Raw genomic sequence first — 22,029 nt, 5'->3', positions numbered from 1 at the left:
CTAATGTGTGGTTTTGTGTGCTGTCATTTCAGTTACCCAGTCAACAGTGATTTGAAGATACTATGGGGGAAAATTACAAAAATAAACAATTTATGAGTTATACGTTGTCAATTTAAGTAACATGATAAGATCTCATGTCATTCTGTGTTGTCTGCCCACGATGTTACTTATTTTTTTTCCTGATGTATTTACACTGTATATGTTACCTGCTCTTTTAATAGTAGCCTTCTTGGCTATCAGATGGACTGTCAGGCAGTGCTGTGTTCAAGTAATCTTTATTTTACTTAGTGGTGAAAAAGTAGTAATACTGGCAATTTGGCAATTCAGGTAGGCTCAAGAGACATTATGAAGTGCTTCCTTTAGGTGAAAAGTTTAAAACACAATAAGAAGTGTTGAGAAAGAAGAGACCACATTCATTTAATTTTTTTATAGTAAATTATACAAAAACTTTGAGAGACCACATTCATATAACCTTTCTTTTTTTACAGTATATTATTATAGTTTTATTTTATTATTCATTAGTGTTAACCTCTTACAGAGTCAAATTTATAAATTAGTTTTTATCCTGAGTATATTTTATAGAAAAAAGTATATGTAGAGTTTGTAAGTTTATATTCTTAGTTCTTTGCATTCAGTAGTGTTCTTGGAATACATCACCTATGCATAAGAGAGGAACTGATATTTTCTCTTAGTTTCTCTTATGTTTAATAGCTATAATTTCTCCATTTCATGCACATTCTGTTTTTTGCTTCTGCAGCTCTACTTTTTAGAGTTTCTCCCTCTAATTTTCCTAAAAGTGAATACAATTTATAAACTTCAGTTGAATAATAGTTATCATTTGCTTTTGATGTAATCCATTGGTGAAAATATCTTAGGTGTCCCTGGAAAAGTTGGAAAATTTATCCTTTTTTATTGAATTGTTCATTATATGTTCTTCTATCATTTTTTAATGCTACTTTTCAATTTTTGGATCTTTTAAAGGGTGTCTTTCCAAACTCTGTGCTTCAGTGTATTATGATCATGCATGTCCTGTAGTCTCATTACATTTAGAAACGTGTGCCAGCTGTCAAAATAACGTATACTTCCTTATTGGACATTTATGCTCAGCAATTCAGGAATTGATTAGAAACAGAATGTTAATCAAAATCTACATTGTGTGTAACCATAGAAATGAAAAGATGTACCCCATTTTTGTATGATGAATCAAAATGCAGTCTATAAAAATTTTAAAAAAATTTAAAAAATCTGATCTGACCATACCACTCTATAGAAAACATAATTGAATAAAATCCCAATTTTTTAAATGAAATTGCTACTTGAACCAAGCAAACCAACAAACACAGGAAAACATAACCTGGATTTTTTTAAAGTAATAGAATAAAATGTAAAACTTGAGTCTTAAAATTATATAGGTATATTGCATATCTTTATTTACTAAATTCAGATATGAAAACAATCAGGCAGCTGAACTAATGAAAAGAGAAAATAGAGGATTAATAGGAAAGAGAAAATTCCAAACCAAAATTGGAAACGAGAAATGTACATGGTAGAGCCCAAGTTGTTTAGGCTGGACTCAAACATTCTATATACCAGCAGTCACAATGATGCAGTAGAAGTGAATATATATTCAGTGAGCATGCCCCAGAAATAGTGGCTAGTTTCCAAACATCCTAGGAAAGGTGAGTTTTCAGGGATAAGGGTGATTGATGGGTGTTAGAAAAGGGTCTTTGTATCACCACACATATCCATCATCTCTGATTACATGTGCAGTGACAGATTTTACATCCTCTTCCTACCAGGTCCCTAGCATAACAGACCACCAAGCACTGAGAGAATAGTAACCCCTTCAAACCACCACACAGACATAATCACAAACTAATAAATCAGCTATTTTTCCTTCTAAAGAAGAAAAGTGTGAGCTTCAGAGAATGGGGAGACAAAGCCATGATTTATATCATACACCTAGAATTTAAATGGTTAGGCATACAGAGGAAATATATGAGGGGCATTTTTCTTTATTTAATGGAATCAGAAAAACTGCCTTGTTGGAAATCATAAATAGATTATGAAGTAAAAATTACTTCATATTTTAATCATGACTAATATGTGGAGCATAGTTTCAATATTTTTACTTAATTTGTTTTAAAGAGATTATTAAATGTCATCTGACTACATATATGTTTCATATAAATGTTTTCTGACTATCCATTGGAGTAGGCATCCAATAAATGGTGGTAGTATAGAGTACAAGGAAAGCTAATTGTGAATATTTATGGCACTATAAAATTTCACTTAAGTAGTCCTTGTCTACAAGAAGCCATTGTGAAATTTGGCATCCAATGTAAAATACTGAAAAAAAGAATATAAAAGAAGTATAAAAATATTATCTTACTCTAAATATAGGATATCAATTTCTTTGAAGTATTCCTATTTTGTAACTATATTTTATCAATATGTTCATGAAGAATACAATGATCAGCACCATCAGTTCAGTACTAATTATATTTATTATTATCTATGTAGTGAATATATTTTTTAGTACAATATATGTTGATGAATAAAAAATAATACATGGTTGCAATTTTACAGTATATTTTATTAATATATAAAATCTATTTGGTACAGAGTGTTTGAAATTGTACTATTCTATGGTTAATTTTACAATGCATTAAATAAATTTCATTTGTTCTTAAAAGTTGACAACACAAAGTCATGCAATTTTTATACAAGTTGATACTTTCTTGGTTCCAATTCAGTGAGTGTTTACGGTTGAAAAGCTTTTTAAATTTTTATGTTGTTGTCTTTCATAATTCAGGTTATCTGGAATGAATATACCACCACCAATTATCAGCAACAAAAACTGGCTCAGACTGCATTTCGTTACAGACAGCAATCACCGATACCGTGGATTTAGTGCTCCCTATCAAGGTACATTTAATGACTACCTTTTCCTGTCTTGATGTGTAAAATGATTTTAGTATGCACAACATTTTGTGATAGAAGAAAAGATATCAATATAAATTCAGCATTTATAGATGGTAATTTGAATAGGCAAAACATTCTCTTGCTGAGGAAATAATGTGATTATAACTAAATTGCAATATTAAAGTTAGCTGAGTTTTACAGCACAATGTCTAAAGAATCAGATGACTTAAAAAAGGTAATATGTAATAGATATAATATTCTGATTTAATGTAGTACTTAAGCAATTGGGCATGCTACCAGAAACTGTACCACAAAATAATGTCTGCAATTGTAAACAGATTCTTCATCCCTTGAAATCCATTTCTGTACACAATATGTTTGTTTTTGCTAGTTTAATTAACGTTGTTAGGAGTCTTATTTACCAATTTTATTAACAAATATAATTTTGAATAAGCAGAATATAATATTTCATGTATTAACTTTGAGAAAATCTTTGAAAAAGATTATTATAAAGATAGAGTACTAATGAAAAGGTAGCTTCTTCATTGTTCAGTTTTATTATGTGGGTTTAGTGTACTTTATCCTAAGATTGCTTATGTTAATAATTTATTTCATTCTCTGTAGTATATCAGCTATTGCTCAGGGAATAATGAGTGTTGCCACAATTGCATTTGTTCATTTCTCTGTTTTTATGTTTTTGTTTAAAAAATACTTTCCTCTTTAGTAGTCTGTGGTCTTCAGCACTTCACAAATTTAGTATGGTGACTTTAGGAAGTTTATAACTAGTAACTAAAACAGCATTAGAACATAGTTTTCTATACTACATATTTCAGCAATTAATTTATATTTTGAAGATCAGTAGCCTCTCTGCAGCTGTTTGATCACATTTTTCTAAATAATAGAACGGGTTAATGTGGTTTATAATTTGACTTTCATAACACTACATTTGGTATCATTATAATAAAAATCCTTAGGATATTAACTTAAAACAAAAATTTTAGGCAAAAAGCCACTGTAGAAAGCCTGTAATAATTTCTGTTCCTAAAGAAGTTAATTGGAATGGAAAGATGAGTGCAAATATGCTTTGAAACTTATGTGATTTATTAACATTTTTTATTATGACAATATTACCAGTCAAAAAATGTTAAATTTTAAAAATTTAAAAATATTCATAGAAAAATCTGTTTTCATATATATTATTAAAAATAACTACCCAAGCATGGTAATTTGAATCTTGCCAAATTAAAATAGTGTCACTTCTACATTTGCAAAATATTTTATTCAGTTTCCAGTTTTAATTTCTTAAGTTTTTGTGCACTTCAGAAATCAGAGAACTTTTGACTGAAAAGAAATATTTATGGCAAAGCCTCTTTATATCTAGGTTGACTCTTTCCTTGTGGAGGTTTTCGGCCACATGATTTTATGGTTCTGATTCCTCTCTGCAAGGAGGTAAAGCAGATGGCATGGCAGGAATTCAAAAGACTATCCCCTTTGATTCATGTGGTGATCTTTTCTATTAGATTCATGGAATCTTTCAGTTGAATATCTGCTTTTTTCTGAATGCAAATAAAGTATCAATTATTTTACATTCAAATGTAAAAGCTGGAAAAAAATAGGTCTATGTCAAAAATTAAATGGCACTTTGTTTATGCAGTATAATTTCATGAAACTGTTATTTTCAGATAGTGTTGTTTTGCATTGTAAGACAACAGCACAAAACTACCATTAGATTTGTGTATTTAATTATTACTTTCGATATTCCACTCATTGGTCTTAAATTGACTTTTATAGAATTTTCAAGATTCAGTTTGATTTTTTAGCATTGCCTGTTTGGTTTTAGCACTGAAAAATCGTATTATCAATGAATTCACCACAATAAAATAGAAAGGAAGTGCTTTATGGGGTATGACTTACTCCTATTTTCAGCAGGAAAATAAGCTTAAAATAGGGTAGGTTTTGGTGTGATCTTTATCTACAGAACAGAGAGGAAATAAAATGGACTAAGAAAATGGAAGCTATAATTGTATAATAAGATGAGGGGCAAGTTTTATTACCTAAAGTGTGCCTTTGGATTGTATCCTTTAACAACTTTCCTGATCAGGCTTAATTTTTCTAGGCGTATTATATCCAAATAATATTTTACCTAGAGAGAAGAAATTCTATTGGATAAGTAATTTTTGAAGTCAGAAACAAATGAAGAAATTTGTATTTAAAAAAATGCTGATAAGCTAACATATATCTGAAAAAAAAATCATAATTCTGACATGCAAAAAAATAGGAACCTTAGCATGAAAGGGTAATCCTGCTTTTTACATTGTTCAGTACCACTATTTTATTTCAGTGGTATCTAAATTAAGATCAATGTAAATGGAACATTTTGTGGAATATATTATATAAAAGTCAAAATCAAGTCTACACAGCTCAGCTTCTTAATAACTCAAATACTTAGTACTCAGTAAATATTATTGATTTATTTATAATTTTGAGTTCATTTAGTTTTAATGGTGCTCCCAGTTTCCTAAGACTAATTTTTTTCTTCATAACATTCTATTTAATCAATCTCCTTTACTAAATACCATGAAAATTAACTGCAAACTCCTAAAGGTTCAGTGAATGCCATGAACTATTTTTTATAGTTTGTTCCATAATTGATGGAAAAGGCATATAGATACTGATGTCCATTTTCAAACAGAACCACCTTTAAGTTGTATTAAACTAGATTATTGATTGGACTAAATATTATCCTTTATAGAGGGTTAATTTCAGTAGAGTATGAGATTATAATGCCAATAAATATATTTCTATTCACATTCAATAGTACTAAGAAAAATTGTGATTTAAATAAATGCTTCTGATATATAAAACATTTTCCTCACTGAAGTTTTACATTAAACATGTTCACTTCTATAGAAAAAAAGCATCTCTTTTTTTCTCGTGAGTTTATTTATACTGAAAATATGTTGTTTGAAAACTTTTTATCATCACCTCTTTGGTTTAAAATTTTCCTCTTTAATTTTCAGCTCTTCCCCAAAGAACATCATTTCCATATTATTTTACTATATGTCTGTTTTTTTAATATTGTTACCATATTCAAATTTCACCAATAATTTTTTAATGAGAATCTGAATTGTTCTACTTAACACATAAGTATTAAAACTTGTCTGAAACTGTGGTGTTTGAAAGTCTCCTTACCTATTTTTTAAAGGATTAATATTGCTTTAACTTGATCTTTGTGTAAACCTAAAATCTAGTTCTTTTCCATTCCCATGCATACATGATCATATTATTTCCTATGTTGGAAAAGGATTTTTCACATCACACTCGATTGTTCAGTACATAAAATGTTGCCTCTAGGAGATGTTAAATTGAAAAGAATTATTTTCTTATACATAAGTCTTCATTATTTAAGTGTCAAGTATTATTACAATATCTTTATTTTAATTTTTGAACAATTCATACTTTGCCCTTTTAATGTGCAATCATGGAAGCTATAGCTCTAAGATTCATATAATTATCTTGGACATGTAAGTTTAGGAACTGTAGAATTTAATCAATTCCAAATATTTAAATATGTGAGTTTCTTGGTATTCTAGATTAATGCTTCTAAATTTCTGTAGGTTTATCACATTTTAATTTATTCCTTTTCTTGCATAATATTGTTGTGTATGACTCTTCTTGTATAGGTAAATATTTTCTAGATTCTTATTTTTAACTTAACCAAGAATTATTAATGGTAATACACAGTATTTTAAATTTATTAAAAATATTTTATAGATTCTCAAATAGATTATTTTCATTTAGAAATAAATTGTGCATCTATTCCATTAGCAAAACATTTAATGGACTGAACTTTTAAACCATATTGAAAATCCCCTTCTATAAACCTCATCTGTACAGAGGAAGACCTTTTGCATTTTAGATGCCTGTCCTTTAATTGAAAAACAAATAACTTGAGAATACTTATCCCATTTTTTTATATATTTGGGAGATTTTTATTGTTGTTTTTGTTGTTGTTTTTTTGTACCAGTAATAAAACCTAGGGGCACTTAACCACTGAACCACATCCCCAGCCCGTTTTTTAAAAAATTTGTTAGAGACATGGTCTAGTGAGTTATTTAGGGCCTTGCTAAGTTGCTGAGGCTGACTTTGAGCTCATGACCTCCTACCTCAGCCATTCCAGTCCCTGGGATTACAGGGGTGCACCACCATGCCTGGCTATTTGGGAGGTTTCTCACATAAATATGTGTGTACAGTTATTGACAAAGACAATAAAAGTATTGGGGATGCAAAATATGATTTTAGGGCAAGTATAGGATTTGTGTGGTCAGAAGATTAGAGTTGAACCATTACATTATTATTTGCTGTTTGAATTCTCTGAACCTTAGATTTTTTCATGCATAAAAATAATCATAATTATCAGACATATTATTATTCAAGTCCAAAGGTATTAAGAGTTTTTATAGTAATAATCAGACATGCAGTAAATAAAGATGCTTCAATGGCAAGAGAACATCAATCATATGTAATGTGTAAGAAAGCATATATTCGAGCCATAAAGAACAGGTCCTTTAAATATTGTGATCAAACATAATATTTGAATCCAGGAGCCACAGTTAAATGAGAAAAATGCTAGATTTTACATTTCTCATCATCACAAGTGAGGATGCCCACATTTCTCAAGGGAAAAGCCACTTTTCCTTGGAATCAAACTTAAAATAGAATATTTTGTGAGTAAAACTGAGAAGCAGTTTCCTTTTTATAACAGATTTTTGATATCATAAATATAGTCCAGGCTTAAAAATACAGCATAGTATCAAAGCAAATTTCTGTAAAAGTGATCGACAATGCTTTAATCTCTGCTGGCTCTGATATGTGTAGTCATATTTTTTCTAACTTTATTTACATGCAAGTTTTTCTTGTGTCTTCACATATTCATTGCTAATAAAATATAGGAAGTGATATATCTCACCATGCTGATTGTGAACACCTCCTGTAATCTGATAACTCTCAATGACTCATATTTATTTTTCCAGGGTTTTTGGGGAGAGTTTGACATGAAAAGAGAAGACCTTCTGGTCTCTGGATACTTTAGATGTACTTTACAGTCATGGGAATATTGGACATGGATGAATATGTTACTTTCTTGTTAAATAGAATAGATGGAGCTTTGTTAGTGTAATTGAAGAAGTAATTGATAAATATACATTTTTATCTTTAAACAATTGCATGCTATGGGAAGATTCATAAAAAATATATTTGAGTTCTTATCTCACAATATCATTTTTCATATGTAGACCAACTGCATTCTTTTAAATTTATGAAATAATGTAGTTATTTTTACTTCCTGAGTTTTGAAAGAATAGGAATTCAAGTTGGTGTATACTGTTTGAGAATAATTTCTAATCTCTACCTTGTTTTCTTTGTTTTTATTTTGTTATTACCACCTTTATTTCTTTAAGTTTCCTTCCATTCTAAATAATTACTTTCACTGGGAAATTATTTTTTTAAATTTTATGTAGAGTAAAAAAAATTATTCTTGTATTATGGACTTGTCTGCTATACAGAATTATTTTTTTAATTAGTACTCTACCTACACAAACCCCAGAGATAATCAGAATATCTTAATAGTCAAAATTGTCTATATACATAATCCTCTGCTTTCTAAAGTAATCATTAAAAACTCCTGACACCATATATATAAACATATATGTAAACACATATGTAAACACATATGTGTATATATATATATCTACTATATATAATAGATCCAAATATACATATATACATATACAAGAACATATATTACTCTGGTATGTTAATTTTCTCTGCTGAATGTGGGTATGTGTTTAAGGGGCTTACATTTTTTTTTCCATGAGCCAATATTATAAAATACATATATACATATAAATATACAAGTACTATATTTGTGTGTATATATATATAATAAATAATATATATATCTATATAATATATAGATATTATATATAATAGATACAAATATAGTACTTGACAACAGTAAAACTGAAAAAGCAATAGATAATTTTGTGTAAAATTTTATTAGGTTCATACATTTCTGCTAATGACAAAATAAATTTAACACTTACCAATCTCTTCTAGGATGTCTTTTTGTGTGTACTCAGACTTAGTGCGGTAAATGCTCAACCTTTTATGGTTTAGATCACCTTCTCATTCCTTTTTCAAGAAAACTTCTAGATATGTGTTAGACTGAGTTTTAATAATGATGGTTATAACGAGGTTTTCCATGTATAAACCCTTATTCTGACTTATGAATATCAGTTGCCTTCACTAGAGGTATTGCTTCTTGGTAGCTGAGGATCCTATAAGATTCTGTTGCTGGTGTGCATAATTACTTTGTGTTCCATTCTCTTACCATGTTTAGTTATTCACTTTTGACTCTGTAATACCATTTGCGGGGTTTTCCATTCAATCTTTACTTGAAGCTCTTTTAACCACATTTTCTACTATAAATTATCTTTTACCTTTACCACTATAGCCTCACAGCAGAGCCCTGATACTCTATTAACTCACTTAAATCCATATATCACTCAAGATTCATTCTTCAATGAAAAATAAAGTACCAACTGGGTGAATGAACATATATTACTCTGGTATGTTGATTTTCTCTGCTGAATGTGGGTATGTGTTTAAGGGGCTTACATTTTTTTCCATGAGCCAATACTATAAAATACACAATAAATTTATCTAGCAAATAGGGTTTAAAATATTGATAGGTATACCCATGCCATCTCTCAATAATCCCTGTCCTCCATAGAGATTTTGCAGAAAGGTGCAACTTAGACTTCTTGTTCTTCTTCTTCTGGTTCATTTTAGTTATACATGACACTAGTGTATATTTTGATATATTATAAATACATGGAGTACATCTTCCCATTCTTCAACATGATGTGGAATTATAATGGTCATGTAATCATATATGAACTGCACCAATTTGCAGTTCCACCAACATTTTATTGCATTATCTTTCATGTTCCCATTCCCCCTTCCTTCCCTTCATTCTCCTTTGTATAATCCAGAGTACTTCTATTTCTTCCGATCCAACCCACCCCTTATTGTGAGTTAGCATCTGCATATCAGAGAGAGAGAGAGAACATTTGTTTTTTGTTTTTTTTTTTTATTTTGGGAGTGGGGATTGGCTTATTTCACTTAGCATGATGGTCTCCAGTTTCATCCATACTGGCAAATGCCAAAACTTCATTTCTTTTTATGACTGAGTAATATTCCATTGTGTATATATACCACATTTTCTTTATCCATTCTTCTGTTGAAGGGCATCCAGGCTGTTTCCATAGTTTAGCTATTGTGAATTGAGCTGCTATAAACATCTATGTGGCAAAGTCACTATAGTATGCTGATTTTAAGTTCTTTGGGTATATACTGAGGAGTGGGATAACTGGGTTAAATGGTGGTTCCATTTCACTTTTTCTAAGGAGTCTCCATACTGCTTTCCAGAGTGTTTGCCATTCTGACTGGAATGAGATTAAATCTCAGTGTGGTTTTAATTTGCATTTCTCTAACTGCTAGAGATGCTGAACATTTTTTCATATTTTTGTTGTCCATTTGTATTTCTTATTCTGTGAAGTGTCTGTTCAGTTCCTTTGTCCATTTGTGGATTGGTTATTTGAATTGTGTTTCTATACATCAGTGATGATTCAGCTGAAAGAGAAATTAGGAAAACTACCCCATTTACAATAGTCTCAAAAATTATTCAGAAATCAGTCTAACCAAAGAGGCAAGAGACTTCTTGTTCTTATCAGTGATGGGAGAGATTTTTTATTTGCCATGTACTGAGTGCACACTAAATCAGGTGTTTTTTTTTTTTTGTTGTTGTTGTTGATTTTTTTTTTTTATAAAACTCTATTATCTGAGTGTCCCAAACTTTCTTCCTGATCTAAAAAAGGAACGTTTTGAAACTTATACATTCCATTCTCTCTTTCAACATACCATGTCTCTCAAGAAATGTAATTTTTAAGGTTCTATAGGAACTCTCATAAAGCAAAGGAATCAAGGAAAAGGGAAAGACTATTTTTTATGTCTGTATCTTCAGATTCTATTATAGGTGCCCATTTAATGTTAAAATTAGTTAAATGTTATGAATTTTGTAAATTATGTGCCACAAGTTACAAAATAATGATATATGTGTTATTTCATGTACTCCTCATACTATCCCATTCATTGTATGATTGTCTCTACTTTGCCAAGCAAGATTCAAGGACTCTAGGAAAATTGTGCAGACATGCCCTGGAGAAGGACGAGCCTAGTGTATAAGGGGAAAGTGATAAAAGTCTGTGCAGTTCTTGGTAAGCTTTGTGTCTGATGTTGTATTCATCCAGAGAAGGAAGAATATCCTATCTAAATGAACCTCAGTCCTCTCAAAAAGCACTAAGCCTAAGGTCACATTAAGTCTAAAGTCTTAAAAGTTAGAGCTTTCTTCTTCTCAAGCCAATGATAATTCTCTAGACTTAGTCATCCTCAAATTTATGAATAAATATCAGAATAAATTTTTTTTCAAAATGAATGAAAATTCATTGTCAATCAAATTTGAAAATAAGTGAATATTGTGGAAACATGTTGTTCTTAATTAAAAGGGACATGTTAAAATGACAGTTGTTAAATTAGATAATATATGTAAAATACATTGAATAGTGTCTGGCAGAGAATAAGAATTTATGTAAATTATTAGCTATTATTGTTATTATCATCATCAGTAGCAATAGCATGAGCAGCAGCATCATCCTTACTGTTGGACTAAAAATGATTTGAAAGGTAATTTTAATTATATTATCCATAAAAGGAGCACTATTTGAAAGAAGAATGTCCCATCTTTTCATAGCAATTAGTTTAGGGTTTATAAAATTTATTTTAATTACATAAGTGCTTATGTGTTAGTTTTTTAAAAAAGGAATATAATTTTAGTCTTATAGCTCACTGATGGCACATGCCTATAATTCCAGCTACTGAGGAGGCTGAAGCAGGAGGATCACTTGAATCAGTAGTTAAGAGATCAACCTGATGAACATAGCAAGATACCATCTTTAAAAAAGTTAATTTAAAAATTATGATTTCCCTCCATGCTCTATACAATTTAAAAGAAATATTTAAAATAAGGGCATTCAAGAAAATTCTGACTTTCCTCTTTTAATACTTAAAATATGAATTATTTGAAAACTAATTTCTTTTTTCTTTCTTTTTGGTATCCCTGAACTTGTGCTCACTCTGTCAGACACATAGTATAGATCTATTTCTTTTTGTACAATAAAAGTGTTGAAAGGATACTGAGATACTTCAGAACTATGATGAATGTTTCTGTTCCTTTATATATTATTTGATGAGAGAATTGATATTATTCCCCAATGCTATATAGCATGTGCTGGGTTTTATAGTTTTCGTTTTGTTTCATTTTCACGATAAAAATATTTTTTCTTTGGTTGGAAAGTATGACTGTTTGCAAAGATTCAACTATTTAAATCATTAAAAATTACCCACTAAACATGACAATCATGATACTTTAACTAGTGAGTTGAAAGGTTACCTTCTGATTCACCTACTTATTGACTCAAAAATTCTGCATAAGAAATGCTCAGTGGACTTTATGTTTTGTCTTTCCATTGAGTTAGACTATTGATTCTGCAGTCATGAAATAACTTGATACAAAGATACTTCCTAAATTTAGTGCTAAGTACTGTGAAATGAAATGATCATATCACTACCACTGACTAGAGGGAAAGAAAAGAAGGTCACGGTTTTTTACATGACAATCTTATTTGGCAGATAAAAAACAAAATATTTTAAACTTCCTCTATATTGTTCAGTAATTCTTCTGTTTTGTTCATGCATTCTTTTGGCTATTGAATGACTTTTTTGGTTACCTTTTTGAATAGATGATCTAATAATACATTTATCTTCCTATCGAATTCTTCCATAATTTATAGTGTATCTTCATTCTACATTTCTTTGCTTCTTTTTGTATGAAACTTACTTAAGAGCTCTGAATAATGCATCCCCATTTAATTAAATGATAAGTAGAACTATAGACCAAAATGGATCTGTATCTGAAGGGAAAAATTTGTTTCACATCCTACAAGAGAATTTCATGCCATAGTATTCTTTTGGTACTTAGAGAATAACACATTTGGAAAGTGGTCAAAGTTCCACTGTTAACTTAATTGAAAATTCTATTCAAAGGTCTACATATGAGAGCTTCTTTAATCAAAATGATGTCATCAAAACCAAGAAAAAAAATGTGACATCCCTTTTAAAATAAATCATTACTATTTATTTCTATCATTAGTTTCATCATGTTTTTGGGTGGAAAAGGCTGAAATATACTAGTTGGAAAAATAAATGTTTTATATCTTTTGACCTGTATATTCCTGGAAGTGATACAGATATATTGTCAAGGTTTAACTTATACAAAATAAATGTTGTGTATTATTTATTTATATATTGGAAAAATATGCAGTTTCTCATGTATAATTTGTAGATAACAACAATACTGACTTCTATAGCATAACAGAATAGTATTTTTAGACCAAGTCCTGTTTTTACATTCAGCCCCAAATTATGGCTTTTTCCCTCATTTTATTTTCTAAAAATATTTTATTAAAAATTCTGACTTCTGAATTTATTATTTTCTACTCTCAAAATCTCTTCTGTAGTTTCTTTTTTTAGAGCCTATTTAGTTTCTGCTAAACCAAAAAAAATATTACTAAGGTACTTAAATCATCTTAATAGCTTATTTTCATGTCCAGATAAAATAATTATTATCCACGTTTTAGTTTAAAAAACTAGAAAAAACCACTGTAAATAATACAGAAAAAACACTACCAAGGAAAATGTTCACTGAAATACTATAAATTACTCTGATATTTATAGTGTGTGAAATAAAGGATCAGTCTTCTAGAATTTATTTTTAATTAGAACATTGTAGTATTCAAAGTATCTGAGTTCATTCTGACAAAACCACACATGCATGGAATCTGACCCACTCCATTTCAGTCCCTGTTCCTCCCTGACTCCCACTGCCTCCTCCCATTTTCCCTACTCCACCAATCCTACCCCTGCTCATCCATTTATCTATCCTGGATTGGTGCATTCCTCACACATATAAATGTGAAGTTCCCTGTGTTATATTTGTATATGTTATAATGAGATTTTGTTAAATTTATTCTGCATTTCCTTCTCTCTTTCTGTCCCTCCTTCATCCCTCTTAATCTTCTTCAACTCCATTGATCTTCCCTTTATGATAAGGGATTGATCTTTGATGAATGAATATGAAGGAAAAAAATAAAACAGGAAAGATTAATAACTTCAGCATAAGTTAATTCATACTAAAAATAAACATTCACTCTTATCATATTTTATTACCTCATGTAATTATTTAAACATTTTTCACAAATGTGCATCTCTAAAGATATTGAGGTCAATTAGGATAGACATCAGATGAATACTGACATAGTCCTTACTTTAAAAAATGTTGACTGGAAAGTCTGTCTCCCTTTGCAGTAAGTGTCAGGAACAACAAGATATAACAACAACATATAAATTATAACCTAGTCAGATTAAATCTTTCTTCAGATCATTAGCCCAATCTGATAAATGAGCAAATTAAAGTATTTAATTTTCTAAATTCTGTCTTCCAAACTTCTCATCTACACAACAGAAGCATATGCAATATGATACTTGAACAAAGAAAGACATTTTGACTACTTCAAAAGTTCTTCTTAAAGTTAATTTCTTCACAAAGTCATGGTAATTATTCTGATTGTACATTTTCACTTTTCCATGAGTGAGCTGTTTTATTTTTTTTGTTTCAGAAACATTTTAAAAATCATGGTTTGACACAAGTAATCCAAAATAATTTTTAGGGTAAATAGAAGATAATCTAAATAAATTGTGAATGATAGATTATTTTATAAGGTTTGTGATCATGAGTGTAGACTCTTAAAAAAAGAAGATCTAGGTCTGATGTTATTTTCACATTTTAGCTGCCCTAAGTCCCACATACACAGTTCTTTTAACAGTAAAGATATTAATTAACCAGGTTTCAAAGAGATATTGTAGCAAATGAAATTGCATAATTAGAAATTAGCACATTTTCTCACACACAGAATATCTTAAAATTTCTGCTATAATAATAATTATGTCTACTCAAATAGATAAGATATACTTCTGTGAACCAGCTAAAATATTTTGTCTCATAGTTATCTATATCCTAATTCTATTAGTAAATTCCTTAACAGACAACATTGATTTTACTCACACAGTCTCATTATTATTTTCCCACATGTATTCATTTATTATTCAGAGTTTAATGAGTATGTCAAGGGATATACCATGTGCTTTGCTAGGGGATAGGATAGGAAGGGAGATGGGCTAAGTCCTTACTTTCATCACTCTTGAAATGTAGTTGAAATAGTCAAATAAAAGTAGAAGTGTGTATATATATATAAACATATATATGTATAAACATACACACACACATATATATATATATATGTATAGATACATAAGTAGACTGGTTATAGTCTGTGTATGTGTATGTATGAATATGGATACACACACATTAAACCAACAGACAAAAGTAAAAGAAATTGTAAGTGTCAAGTCTTCTATAAAGTAAAAAGTGGAGGGGGCTAGAATAGAGAATAAGAAAGAAATAACCAGATTAGGTAAGTAGCAGGAACAGATCTCACTGATGAAGTGGTATGCTAGACGAGAGGAAACTTGATATGAGAAGAGCATAGTTGCAATGGTGCCTGGACACCAAGGTTGAGAATAAACCAGTTAGAATAAAAAAAAAAAAAAAAAAAACAGTTCAGAAAAAGCTTAACAGTTTTGAAGAATTTAAACAAACCCGTCTGGTGAAAACAGCAGAATTCCATGAGATGACCTGAAGTAGTCTTGCAGGATCATGTTTTCAAGTCACACTGGAGGAAGACAGAAATATTTTTAAGCAAGATAGAGGAACAATATGCTTTTCTCTTGGAGTTTTTGTTTGTTTGTTTGTTTGTTTGTTTGTTTCCAGATCTGTGTGGTTTGTGTGTAAAATATACCACAGAGATGCAAGAATGAAATTAGGGGAAAAAGAATGTTGCATTGTCCTGATAAAAGACAATGACTTCCTGGGTTAAAGTGAACATGAGAACATAAAGAAAAGAGATATATATTACATATTTGAGATGAAATTGATAGGAGATACTAATTGATAGGACTAATTAATATGACACAGAAGGAAAAATTATGAAAAATTTTGAAATTTCTGATTTGATAATCTTGATGAAAGACTCTTAGGGGAAAATATTTCCTTAATAGGAGTAATAAAAGAAAAATGCCTTCTTCTAGAAGTACTATTTTTGCTTCCAGATCATATTTGTGGTGTTACAAATCAAGTATGTAGATTACGAAGATGAATATTTAAGTCTGAAGTTCAGGGTGGGTTCTAAGTTGGAGTCACAATTTTTTTTTGAAAAAAGATGAATTTGGATAGTGTATTGTAACTCTTCTATTGATAGATTACTATTTTTGATGATAAAAATAATGTGAGATATTAAAATTAGGTTGCAAACTATCAAAATTTTAAAAATCTCCAATAATTAGTATTTTAGCCACTAATGCAGAATTAAATAAAAGTGCATCTGTAACATCCCTTTGATCATCAAGTTTTAGTCCTTACTTATATTTAAGAATTTATGATTATTCCAAAGCTATATTTTGCCTAGTCAAAAAATATCTAACACCTGATTGTTAGCTATTATTCATACAACAAATATTCATATAGCTAAATTTCATAGAGCTGGTTGTTGAGGAAAACAGGTATACATCAGGGAATAATAAATCATTAATGCACATTATAACTTTGTATGAAATGACTGCTTTAAAATGTGTGTGAAACAGATGCTTAAGAATGAATAATTTAGAAATTGTGTTTTTAGTTCATAGATTTCAACTATGTAAAAAATTCATTTAACAGCTGGAATATAACTTAATAGAAGGAAACAATTTTGTTCTTTCTCATCACTACTTTCAAATAAACTCAGCTTTTCTTTACATCATGATCACTGAATAGCAGTTAATGTGCCAAATATTTTGTTTCTTATATTTTATTTCTTTATATAACATATGATGCAGTGACTTTTATTTTCCCCATTTTATAAATCATAAACTACAAGACTTTATGGATACTGTTTAATTTTCTAATGATTTCCCAACTAATAAGCATTGGAGTAGTAATTCATCAGTCATGCCTATCTGATGTCCCAGTCTGTGTTTTTACTCAGTCTATAGAACAGGAACAAAGTACATTATGAATTCCATCAGAAATGTTTTATTATTTATTGTACTATTATCATTCTCATAACTTCTTTCATAGGCTAGAAATACTGGTATATTTTCTCTTACAATTTAGCAGATTGAATTTACTTCTTTGAGTCAGAGTTCCTATCTAGCCTGAAACTCATTAACTGTTTGTAAGTCAACTAAGATAAAGTAAACACATGCACAAGCCTGCAGTGCATGCATGCACCCAAGCATGCACTCAGACTCCCTGGTGGTTGTTAAAGATGTATCTAAAATTATTGGATATTTTAACAGATACACTTGAAACATTTCTTTCTCAAAACCCTCCTCAAAAAAATCTGATATCCATATCAAAAACTATCTTAATTTATTGATTTCAGTGAGTGGCTTACAAATCAAATTGCTACACATTTATATTTCCCACAAAATTTGAGGTGAAGTTGGTATTTCTCTGCCTTTAATTACATGTTTCTCCCAAAACTACAAAAGCTTACAGGGTCACTTTCAAAATATTTCTTGTCCTAGACTTTATTAAAAATTTATATTCTGAACTTGTAATGTATTTATTTATTTTACTTGGCAGACAAAATTGTTTTTATTATAGATATCACTATGTTTTGAAGTATACATTTATTCTGTATAAAGTTTAAATCTAGCTAACATGTTTATTACCTTGTAGGATGTGGTGTACAAAATTCCAGTTAGGAACAAAAATTTTAAGAGATCCATGGTACACCATAATGACTGTAGTCAATATTAACATATGTTCTTGAAAATTGCTCAGAGTAGATTAAGTGTTTGCCACATACAAAAAGCAAGTGGATTAATTCATCTATCAAGAAGCTTAGTGTAGCCATTTCATAATGTATTCATTCATTCTTCAAAGCATCATATTGTGCATGATAAATATATTAAAATAATTTAAAAACAATAAAGTTCCCAAATCTCTTTTCTCATAACAGACCTCATGAAATTACATCCTGAACCCTAAAAGATAAAAGAGCAACCTAAACTGCCCTGTCCTTCAAAGATACAGATTATGATTTCTCAATATGTCATCCTATCTGAAAATAGTGAAAACAATTGTAAATATACCCATTTTAGTCAGATATTCAGGAAACAAATTATTTTAGAAGCCAAATCTTCTGAATACCTTGGACATGTTAAGGATGTGAAAATTTAACACGAGGAGTTTCTTTTATTTGACTGTTTCTGCTTCTATTATCATGATTTTATAAAATATTTTATGAAGTAAAATTCTAAGACATGGTTATACTGAATACTTCAGTTATTCATTTAAGGGACTTAATTATTTAGAAGTTAAATAGTTAAACTCTTCAGTTACTTCAAAATTTCCTAGTGTAAATTTTAAATGAAATATCCATCATACCTCCAAGTGAGACTAGAATTAGAAATCAGACATAAGAGCTAAGAGATGTGATAGGTTAAAATCCTTCAAATTAATCTTTGATACTAGAACTATGGTTTCTGGGTGGCCAGAGAACAACAAATTTTTGCTTAAACCACTTGATGTCTTTGAAGTTACAGTTTGTAGTCTAATTTCTCTCAAATTATCTGTAGCAAAATGAAATTAACTGTCATTTTCTACCTTTTTTCCATAACTCTTCATAGTTGTATACATTTTTCTTTTGTCCTCTCCCACAGTTGCCCACATTATTCAAATGCAAAATTTTCCATATTTCCCATATATATATATATATATATTTAGATATAATCTTTTTTCTTCCTCACTCTTCCTTTGATTATAGTTGTAACTGTTTTGCATATATCCTACAGTTCCTTTAAATTTATGCTTTATTAACCTTTATAGTTTTTGGACAAAGAACAGTGCCTTGGAAGTCATAAAATGAGAAGATATCTTTTTACAATGAATACCTGTAAGAATTTTTTATGTATTAATTATGTTCATAGAATATTTTACACTGGATTTACCTTATCTAAGTTCAGACTCTTGCAGATACCTTTTCCAGTATATGAATAAAAACTACTCATACCAATAGTAATATATTATTATTTTTAGTTGACTGTGTTAATATTCTTCACTATTTAAAAGAAAATGAACTGAATTGCTTATACATGCATTCTAGTTTCTAATAACTATGACTCACACATGCTCACTGATCTACAATGATCTTTATTATAATACAAAGAATGGCTGAATAGATATGGGATGTCAACTTAATATTGAAGAAATAACATTCTTTGGATTTGGAGACAAACCCTTCACATCTGCAGCCCTTATAATCTCAATTTTCTGAGTTATAATACAAAAATAATTTCTATTATGTAATATTGTAATACAATATTATATATATATAATATAGATATAGATATATATCTCCCATGATATTTTTAAAGCAACTACAGCATACTTTGCTATTGTAGATATATTGGGAATTCACATAGCTAATTTCAGGTATGTTTATTTTTCATGGAAGAGCTTGAAAAATAATGTATATTTTTGTCTTTCTTTTCTTATTTATTTTCTTATTTATCTTCTTATTTATTCTTTTTACTGGTATAATAATAATGGAGTACATAAGTGTGGTTCCTTCATGTTTTCTGTGACTTTTTGCATCTAGTTATTTTTACAGTAGTCATTTCTGCTAGTAGCTAGAAGTGTATACCCTACTTGAGTTGGGCATGACTGATGAAAATATAGGACATAGCTTCATATATGCAGTCTATTTGCTCTCTAAAGTTTCTCGGTAGGTATAATCAACATAACTTCACATCTGTACTATTTAGAAGAAATATAATAAAATATAATATAACTTAAATCATATTAGTTTTAATCATCTTGTGATTATTGACTTGCCTCTCAAGGCAACCCACTGTCCCTATTCATTAAGAAATATGATCTCTATCTTTTATTCCTTCATTAGAGTTTGCATGTTAGGTCTATCACCTGGCTTTATTGCCTCTCTATAAGCCATCTTCCACATAAAAATAGGGTGATTTTTAAGTACAAGCAAGGTCAAACTCAAAAACCTCACCGCATATTTTTATCATATTTAAGATACATTTGACTATCTGGCACTCCTTGATTAACTCAACATGTATCACCAGACTCACCTCTACCCTTCTCCTCTTCCTGTGTCTCAGCAACACTGACCATCTTTCTTGAGTTCTTTTCCACTAAACCTCACATGGGTGCATTCTTGTTTTTTAGAACTTCTCAGATTAAAATTTCTGAATATCTTGTATACACTTTTCCAGCATGTATGTGGAAAAGTGTAGCTAAGGGCCACAGAAGAGCATTATTCATAGTCACATTTGTGAAGTTACACTGACTTTCCCCTGCTGCTTGAAGCATCTGTTTCTTTCAGGGACTGTGCTTCTCAGCTTTTAGCATTCCCCTCACTTGGTCTGTTATTTATTTGGAACACTGGTTTTGATTAGCCATTTGGATATTTTTAAAAGTTCAGTAGTCATTACACTTTCCATATCTTCCCAGGCAGTTCCTCCTTCTGCATAGACCCTCATCATGGCTCTTATTGTACAATCTGTTGTCTGATATATTTACTTTATTGTCCTTTGCAAATGTGCTTTCTGGTGCAGAAGCTCCATAATAATAATTTTTGAACTTGTTCTTCTTTGGAATGCTCTCATAGCAGAAAGGGTCAGTCTTAAGTTCTTTCACTTGTCACTGTGTGATGTATTTCTCCTTCTTACAACAAATAACTACTGTCAAACACACACACACACACTCACACACACCTTCAGAGAGAGAGAGAGAGAAAGAGAGAGAGAGAAAGAGAATGAATACAGGAACATACACACAGATGCCAAATAGACATTTATCCATTAACAGCAAAATGATATGTTTTACACTTGAATTGTATCTTCCCTCTTCATTGTTGACTTAGAATAAATTAGTAAATAAAGCCCTAACTTCTAACAATGTCACAAGCTCTTAATTTACTAATACTTAACATTTTGTTATTGCCTTCTTGGGCATAACGCGCTCTACTTTGCCTTAGGTTCTTTGTGTTTCCTGTTCATTCTAAATATAAAGTTATGTTCCCAAATCTTCTCATGAGTAACTTTTTAAATAGAAAATTACGCTCCCAAATCTTTTCAGGAGTAATATTTTAGCATTCCTGGTGTCATCACAAATATCTCCTTCTCAGAGAGGATAAGCTGGTGTGAATTGGACTTCCTCAACACTTACTAGCACTGCCTTTTGTACATATACTTTCATGCACTCACATTCTTGAAATTACAGTGCTTTTAATTTTTTCTTCCTTGTTATCTCTTGCTTTCTTCTGATCATTTTCACCCAGAGGAATGCCTGAAATGTATTAAACTGTCAATATAGTTTGTAGAAGGAAAGAAAGAGAGCAGAGGGAGAGAGGAAGTGAGAAGGAGAAGAAAGAAGAAATGAGGAAAGAAAAATTTAAGGAAGGGAGGCAGGCAGGCGAGTAATATATTTAAATAAATGAATTATATAATTAGATTGAATTCTGTATTCTTATAACTTTATTGAACTGGAACGGACCTTAAATATCTTCTAACCCAGTGATTCCTTCATAGGATTCCCAGGAAAAATAATGATGGTCCACTTGGTTTTCACTATTTCAAAAATGCTTAATTAAGATTTCACATTACAGACTTTCCCCTGCTAACTAAAATAACAAATTTCTTTACTTGGTATCATAATTAAATTAATGCAATTATATATATTTTTTACCTAACGGTGAGTAGAAGGGCTGGTTAGCAGGTGCTGGTACTGATTTTTCTTTT

General features: G+C 30.0%; 1 protein-coding gene across 2 annotated transcripts in view; it reads left to right on the top strand.

Annotated features, from left to right (window-relative positions):
- CSMD3 (CUB and Sushi multiple domains 3) overlaps positions 1–22,029 on the top strand; it is a 1,211,679-nt gene that overhangs the window by 389,689 nt on the left and 799,961 nt on the right. For both annotated transcript variants that reach the window (XM_079134049.1, XM_079134050.1), the window contains exon 6: positions 2,816–2,928. In XM_079134049.1, the coding sequence (XP_078990175.1) occupies positions 2,816–2,928 (113 nt within the window). The remainder of the gene's footprint in view (positions 1–2,815; positions 2,929–22,029) is intronic.

The sequence above is a fragment of the Sciurus vulgaris genome (genome assembly GCF_902686455.1).
Source record: "Sciurus vulgaris genome assembly, chromosome: 1".
Taxonomy (NCBI): domain Eukaryota; kingdom Metazoa; phylum Chordata; class Mammalia; order Rodentia; family Sciuridae; genus Sciurus; species Sciurus vulgaris.
The sequence above is the reverse complement of the archived record's forward strand: the minus strand, read 5'-3'. Positions and strand labels throughout refer to the sequence as shown.